At 36.5% G+C, this 8,189-nt stretch overlaps 1 protein-coding gene and 1 long non-coding RNA gene across 2 annotated transcripts; both read right to left on the bottom strand.

Annotated features, from left to right (window-relative positions):
* Positions 1-3,700: 3,700 nt before the first annotated feature.
* Positions 3,701-4,639, bottom strand: LOC113326146 (acyl-coenzyme A thioesterase 13-like). The gene is made up of 3 exons (XM_026573926.1): positions 4,396-4,639; positions 4,161-4,304; positions 3,701-4,070 (listed from the first exon to the last, which is right to left on the bottom strand). Exons 1-3 carry the CDS (start codon positions 4,567-4,569, stop codon positions 3,927-3,929), a joined length of 462 nt encoding a protein of 153 aa, XP_026429711.1. The 5' UTR covers positions 4,570-4,639; the 3' UTR covers positions 3,701-3,926.
* A 726-nt stretch (positions 4,640-5,365) lies between these two features.
* On the bottom strand, positions 5,366-7,347 carry LOC113326109. Its single transcript, XR_003348304.1, has 3 exons — positions 6,874-7,347; positions 6,679-6,762; positions 5,366-5,939 (listed from the first exon to the last, which is right to left on the bottom strand). It is a non-coding gene; the product is annotated as an uncharacterized LOC113326109 (long non-coding RNA).
* Positions 7,348-8,189: the final 842 nt, after the last annotated feature.

The raw sequence follows: 8,189 nt of genomic DNA, 5'->3' as shown, positions 1-8,189 counted from the left end.
TTTCTAATTTACAAGTAATTTTATTTAATTAATATATGTTCATCATTACGATCTGTTTTTTATAATTTCAATTTTTAGCAGTTGAGCTGTTTCTTATTAGTCATTTTTTTCAAAATTGTTGATTATAAGGCGGTTGTTGCATTGCAGCACTAGTGTTAGTACTTGTTAGTGGGTGGAGGTGGAAGAGGTGTAATTGGTAAAGTTGGTGGACTACCGTGCGGAGGTGGATTTTGGAGATGGTGCGGGTTGTGGAAATGAAATTGGAGTTGGTACATTCTGTCTTCTTTTAACTACAAACCGTGAACTTGAACTATGATGTGATCTTTTCTTTAAGAAACTAAGTTGACTGGAATGGTAATGAAAGCATTTGATGAATCACATACATAAATTCTTGTTGTTTGCAATATTTTAATGGTGTCGGTGTAATGGATGACCTTAACAGTGATCAGTTCTACATGGGCATTGATTGGTACTTCATTTTTCATGGTTTAATTTGTCATTTTTGATGAATTTCCAAGTTAAGGATGTATGGTTGGGAATCAGTAATACTCCCTCCGTTCGTTTTTAATAGGCTGATTTTGTTTTAGAGAAAAATAAGGAAATTAAGAGAACTAATCATTGAAAGTGGTCTTCATGACACTTGTCAATAAAAGAAGTGAAGTGAAATGGTCCCCATGACACATTCAGCAAAAGAAGTAAAGTAAAATGGTCCACATGACACTTGTCATCAAAAAAAATTAAGAAAAAAGTTATCACAGAAAATTAAAATAACATTTGACTTTCCCAATTAGGAAACCGACCTATTAAAAAAAACGGAGGGAGTATTAATTATTTGAACTTTGGACTTACTCGTAACATCTTTTTCTGTATCATTCTTGCATATGCAGAAGGAAAGTGGGCTGAAGTAATAAGTTACACCAGTATTTGTATTCTTTTTACTGTGCACATATGACATGTTGAAAGGAATTAAATTTAGGATTTAGTTTTGTTTTCTTAGTTTGAAGTGTGAAATTTGACTAAACTTGTTTTTGTTTACTATAGGCATTTATTTAAATGCGCATCCAAAGCAAGGAGTTTCCATGGGGTGAATTTATATATTTTAAAATTGGTTCATGCATATGGTTATTCAGTTGAATTGTGTATTGAACAATCATTTTTATTGTGAAAAAGGTCTCTTGATTTCAGTTTTTATGGGATCAACTCCTATTGTTGATCTCATTTTTTATGGATCAACTCCTACTGTTGACCGCATTTTCTTGGATTGGTATAATTATGCTTGTACTTTAAATGCTTGGATTTTATAGATGTAAATTCTTCAAATGTTGAATTTGTGGTGCAATGGTAGCATGACTGACTCCATGTCAGATGATGCTTGTTCGACTCGCGCCAAGTTCACTCGTTCGTATGTCAATTTTTTGTGTCAAACTTTGGTTGTTGACTCCATTTACATGGATCAACTTTCATTGTTGATCCAATTTAGGGGATCAACTATTGTTGCTGATCCCCTAAATTGGATAAACTTCTACTGTTGATCTTTTTTTTTTGGATCAACTACTGTTGTTGATCCAAAAATATCTGAACTACTGGTGGTGGCAGCGGTGGCGGTGGATTGGTGGTGGTGGCAGCGCTGGCGGTATACTAGTGGGGGTGGCGGAGGCGGACCAGCGGTGGTGGTGGCGGCGACGGCGGACAAGTAGTGGTGGCGGCGACGGTGGTGGACTAGTGGTGGTGGCGGACTGGTGGTGGTGTAATAATTGTGGTGACAGAGTGGTTGTGGAATATTAGTGGTGGTGGCGGTTGATAGGTGGTGGTCGTTGAACGGTGGTGATGGAATGGTAGTTGAATGTTGGTGGTGGTGGTGCTAGTGATGGTGGTGGTGCGGGTGAAGTGGTGGTGGAAGAAATTTGTTCCATTTTAAAATAAAGAAAAATATTATATGGATGAGGGTATTAAGGTAATCTAATTTTAAATAGATAAGATTATTAAAAAGTAGGGGTATATTTATTGTTGTATAAGAATATATTTGTAAGGTGTTAAAACTAAACATATATAATTAATATATCCCTGAGAAAATTCGGGTGGGAATGAGAGATGGAGTCGTACATCATCTTGTGAATTGTTCCTATTGTGTGAGAAAAACAGTTAAACCTTATGATTATATCCACTCAATTTGTACTTTGAGAAAAAAATAAACAAATTAAACCATATACTTTACACTACATTCTTTTTCCAAATGGGCCTGCAATTTCAAGGAAATAAATTGAAACGAAACAATGAATAAAGGGCTTATTTATAAAATTAAATCCGAACCCTGATTTTGGGCATACCTAAATTTTTCTAGGCATACAAAACAATAGTCCCATTTTGGGTGATCTTATAAGGGGTATCCTATGGGTAGTTCAATTACCTGTATACCCTTAATACAAAAATCTAAAATCAGTTTTCTAAAAAATCAAAATCAGTTTCCCTTAACATCTCTTTTTCTTCCTTCTCCTCTAATCGAACTCTTTTCCCTCCTGCGAAAAAAATTTTCATCATCGTGATTAATTGTCGATTCGTAAAAATTTGATCGTCGATTAAACTCAACCACATAATGACTCGTACAAAGAAAAGCAGGGACTAGGCAAACTAAATCGTCTTCTAATCCATCAATTGAAGATGAAGGTGTAGAAACTGAAAATCAACCACCAATTGAACCAGAAATTGAACCAACTGCATCTCCAACTCCGGAAATGAGGATAAGAAAGTAAGTTTTACAAACTCAATCTCCTATTTACTGTTTTTCATCGATTAAATGACGATTACAGTGTTTGGTTCGGCTCAAAAATTGAGTTGCGTTTTTAGCCGAACTGTTCTTCACAAAAGCTTCCTGTAAGTGTATATGAACAGTTCGGCATGAAATTTCAAGCTGAACCTAGTCACAGATAGAGATGCATAGGGGTTCGGCGTATTCGATAATCATAATATGTGCCGAACCTAGCACATTTACAAGGTTCGACTATTATGATATTCTCAATATGTGCCGAACCAATAACAATATTTTAACCCAAAAGATAACAAATTGATGTTCGGCTCATACGATTTTCGAAATATAAGCCGAACCAGTAATTTTTTTTTTCTGGGCTATTCAGGATGTTGTTCGGCTTACTATGAAACTTTCATATAAGCCGAACTAGTGTCTAGCAAAGGGTTGGAATTTAAAATTATAGGTTCGGCGCATGCAGTAAACATATTCAGTGAGCCGAACCGTTCATCAATTGGTAGATTCAGCTCATAGATGTGAGTCAAACCTCAACTTGTTTCACCGAACCATGATCCAAAAAATCATCTAAACAACTTTTATAATTCTCAAAATTATCTTAATCACTAATCAAAATATTTGATCACTAATCAATATTACTAACACTAATACGTAAAGGGCAGATTTGTCATTAAAAAAATTTAGATTAAGGGGTAACCTGATTTTACTATCTCACAAGTTTTTTTGTCTTTTTGTAATATGCCTAGTAAGATTTCAGTTTGCCCAGGTTCTTAAATCCTATCAAACACAACTTAATGTTCCCATATACTTTTTCGTTGAAGATAATTACTCCTTTAGTCCCATTTACGGAAGGAGCAAGGAGTAATTGTGATATATTTTTGTCTCTCAATACTTGTTAAAATTAAAATTAATCTTTTCAACAAAAATTTCGAAGACGATACACTGTATGAAAAACCATATTCAAACATGGACAGAGGGATTTTAATAAATAAAAATAAAATCTACTGGATCTATCACTATCCATATCTATTCACTAGGTGCCTTGACTTTAGGAATCATTGGGTCGAATTAACGAAGAAGCACGAACTAAAACTTGCTCACTCGAAACATCATCTTTCATGCTCGAGAAATGAACATTGTTTCCCTTGAATGGGATTTCACGAACTCAAAGTTTACTAGAGACAGCAAGGTACATGGTATGGCGCCCCTGAGCAACAATCTTCCCAGTTTTTTTCTTCCTTAACTCTACTGTGGCAACTCCAACTGTTTCTCTGACCCGCACAACCTTCGCTTCAATCTCAATTTCTTCCTACAAGACAGAAAAAGTTATCAAATTTCAGTTTCCGACATACGCAGAGTCTTAAAACTGAAACTGAATATGAAAGGATAGAATACACACATCAAGATACACATAATCCAGGTAAGAAATGTTGATTCCAACAGAAACGCCACTAGCTTCAGCACCAGCTGTGTACTTTGCAGCAGCACCAATTATATCAACAAGGGATGCCATTGCTCCACCATTTAGAGAATTACCAGAGTTCTAAATTAAAGATCCAAAAAAGGAAAACAAAACCCAAACGTCAAAATTTTCAAAGTTAAAAGAGGAAGGGACTATAGTACTATCAACTTACAAGGAGACGAGGAGGGACTTTCATGGAGCATATAATTCGACCTGGTTCGACGAGATCAACTTTGATTCCTTGAATGATTAAAGGGTCGAATGATGAACCTGGTAAGTCATAAATTTCTTCCCATTCTGATGATGCTGTTGTCTCCAACAACTTCTTCACTGATTCCAAATTCATTGTGTTCCCGTCTCTCTGTTCTCTTCTTACCCAGACAGTACTCCTCCTATTAAGTGAAAATCTCGAAAACCAGTTCACCATGGGTGGTCATGTTATTTCTTTATTATTTTGTGAAAGATAATACAAAAATACAATAAGAGCGCATCAATAATATTTTCAACCGGCCCATGTGCTCGGCCATTTTTTGCTAGCAAAGCAAGATTCCTGCATATGTCATGTGCAGTACCGGCAATAAATTAAATAATGAAGTTATTAAGTTGCAATATAGTATTGAACACTACGGGAAAAATCATCATTGACGACACATGATAAGAGTTGCAGTACCCCTACGACAACTCCATTTCATGCATTGTGGAACGGGGGTATTGTAGAAAGTCCAAGTTTTTCTACAATGGTTGAAAAGTGTTGTAAAGGGTGATGTGATTCATGGTTCGACAATAGTTTGTCAATGTTGTGATTCTCTTTCGATTTTTTTTGATAACCTAACACAACTCTTGCTTGTATTGTAGAACAATCGTGGACAACATAAGTAGCATATCGTAGAAACATATGCAACAACAATTACCAGTATAGTCATAATGTCTAACACAACACCTTTAAGGATTGTAATATTTAAAGTAACAACTTCTGTTTTCAGTAGATGAATACGAAAATACAACTTTTGTTTGGAGTTGTGTGCATAATACTATTTTGAAGAAAAAAAATTAGGGCCGAAACCGAATTGCCGAAAATAATTCGCATTCGCATTAACGTACCAGTGTAACACATTTACATTCATTCAAGTCAACCTGCTAGTCTTAAACACACATTCAAAAAATGGCAGTGATATAGATGTTTGTTACAAAAGTGGAGTTTCCAAAACACACTCTAAAAAGATTAAGATGTATATGAGAACATTCACCCTAGTATGCAACTGTGCTGATTCGAATTTGGAATCGTGTAACTGCTCACCATTGACTTGCTGGTATCAGTGATGAGAATCCCAGGCAAACACAAACCTTTCGTGCCCATCACCATCAAGAGGAGATGCTTAGTTTACGGAAAAAACCATTTAAGCAACAACAGCTGCTGCAAAATGTTGTGCACCAATAATCGTTCCGTTACAGAAGTTGTTACTTGTTGCTGCTGCACCACATCCTTGAGATTTTGTGAAAAGTCATGCACTATCAGTTGACATTCCGTAGACAAACTAAGAATATCTCGGCACCAAGGCTCAACGACAGGCGGTGTCTGTATTGGAGCTGCATCTCTTGAACGCATAGGAGATTGTAAACCAGATCTCCAAGCCATGTTCATCCAGTTAAGATTATGGACTTTGAACTCGAGACCATGCCTGCTGGTGTTCTAAATCTCTAGCATGAATGGCATCCCTGCACAACCAGAAAAGGTCACGCTCAAACAAACATATCACAGTTTTAAAACCCATATTTGCACTTGACCAACCATTAACAAAGAAACTGCAACAGGGTTAAGGCATGCAATAATAAAAAAGTGAAGGAAAGAAAAAATATTCCACCAAAACTTTGTAATGTCATTGTCTCACACAAGCCATAAGCGAGAGCTGAAGTTGAAACAAACTCGAGCTTAAGCTAATAAGATCACTAGAGTTGAAAATGTAACAGTTCTGTGCAAGTACTTCAAGGTTAATGTTTATAATCTTTAGCTACTCTAAAATATTCAGACTTAAATCTTCTTCTGAAACAAACAAATTTATTTGCTTTATAGATGACACACAGATGTTCATAGTATTTAACAAACGGCAGGGTAGAAAAGAGCAACTGCGCCTCAATTAAAAAACAGGCAGTGCCTCTCTCAATAGTTAGCAGATGTCAATACCATAGGCTATAATTATGGATTGTTAGAATCCATGGACAATCAATAAAAAGCCACATTCACTACTTAAGATCAAATGCACCTACAAAAAAATAAAACATGGAACTCCTGTATGTGTGTGAACGAAGAACATAGTACAACTACAAATGATGTGATACACGATATTTTAAAATGCTGAAAAAAATCAACTGCACTGCCAAAATCTACTCAAAGAATTATACCAACTAACATAGCCAGTGAATACAAACAAAATAAGTATGCGGGAGAGCAACAAACCTGCTTGTGCATTGGTGCTCCACCATATGCAACAGCGACTTTAACACCAGTCTGATAAGAGAACTTTTTCGCTTCATCATGTATCTACAGGACCACAAAACCAAAAATGAGTAATTAGAAATTAGAAAAGTGTATCTACATCACTAATAACAATCATTAAACAGAAACTCAAACAAAGAACTTAGCAATTTTCACCTGGCAAGACAACTCTCTAGATACTCTCCTCTCCTCCTTCAATTTCAGTAGCACTTAATTCAGCAAATTTGTCAGCAACATCAAACGGCTTAAGCAGATACAACCTCACTGCAAATACCCATTCCAATTCCATTGCAACATCACCTGCAACACCAGCTTTCCATCACAGGTAACTGCAAATACCCATTCCAATTCCATTGCAACACCAGCTGGTCTCGACCTAAATGTAGATATCCGAAGCACTAACTATACATGGCATAGATAGTCAAAGAATTATCATAGACAATAATGAATCAGGTCTAGAATGGAATGGTTTAATACCGAACTATGAAGTATACTTGGCATAAAACATGAAAGGGTTATAAATCAAAACCATCAATTGAGACACTCAAACATTCATTAAGCACTAAAAACTGACTTTGTTTTAGAACACAAAATAAACTAACATCTACAAGTTCATCTGTCTCCCTAACATGGAAATCTATCAAAACATAGCAAGAAGAAAACTAAAGCAGCAAACCCTTGTTTTGTTCCCTGTTGACGGCCCCGCTTTCTTTCTTCTTATCGTTGGTTATTTAAACTTGCTCTCAAGGATCCAAGTTGGTCAGAGAAAGCCTTAACCGAGCCCAATCCAGCTGCTGGTCCACAACATCACTTTCCATTATCTGAACCTGCTCCAACCACAACACTTTCTTGTTCTATATCCCATCTGAGCATCAAGTTTTTCTACTTGGCTGTTGCACATCACCAGCACCACTTCCCATCTCTGTCCCATTTCGACTCCATCTCTATTTCCATATACTAAGTACCATTTCCAAATTTCATTACCACTGTTTGCACGAACTCCAGCCAATTACCCATACAACTCCATTTCAGACTCAAGGCCATTACCATGTCTGCATACAACTGAACCCATTTATGTGGCTGTTGTTACCATTAAACAGATCACCACTAACTCAAGTTTCAGACCACGCCAAGAACCCCTTATAACAGATCCACTCCAGCCAACAAACTCGTCAATCGAGTCTTCTCTATCTCAAACACAGCTCTCATCTGGATTTCGGCTCAAAGACAATCGATCAATTCCCCCAAATTGTATCTGCTGCTGTTGCTGTTTATCAATGGAGAATATCAATCGATGCCAAAACTCCCAAATTCTGACTTGTCTTCACTTGTAATCAACATCGACTTGCAAGTATCTCGTCTTCATTCTCATCAGCAGAATTATCCACACAATCATCACCATTAGCTAACACCAGAATTAGGTCAATCAATCATTGATGTTGTTGTTGTAGAATCACCATGAATCTCTTCCA

The sequence above is a fragment of the Papaver somniferum genome, unplaced genomic scaffold (assembly GCF_003573695.1).
Source record: "Papaver somniferum cultivar HN1 unplaced genomic scaffold, ASM357369v1 unplaced-scaffold_10, whole genome shotgun sequence".
NCBI lineage: Eukaryota > Viridiplantae > Streptophyta > Magnoliopsida > Ranunculales > Papaveraceae > Papaver > Papaver somniferum.
This window is presented reverse-complemented; position numbering and strand designations above follow the sequence as displayed.

Coding starts and splice junctions, on each gene's coding strand:
- LOC113326146 (XM_026573926.1), bottom strand. CDS start 4,569: ATGAATTTGGAATCAGTGAAGAAGTTGTTGGAGACAACAGCATCATCA. Junction 4,305..4,395: donor AAGTCCCTCCTCGTCTCCTT/GTAAGTTGATAG, acceptor TCTTTAATTTAG/AACTCTGGTAATTCTCTAAA. Junction 4,071..4,160: donor TGGATTATGTGTATCTTGAT/GTGTGTATTCTA, acceptor TCTGTCTTGTAG/GAAGAAATTGAGATTGAAGC.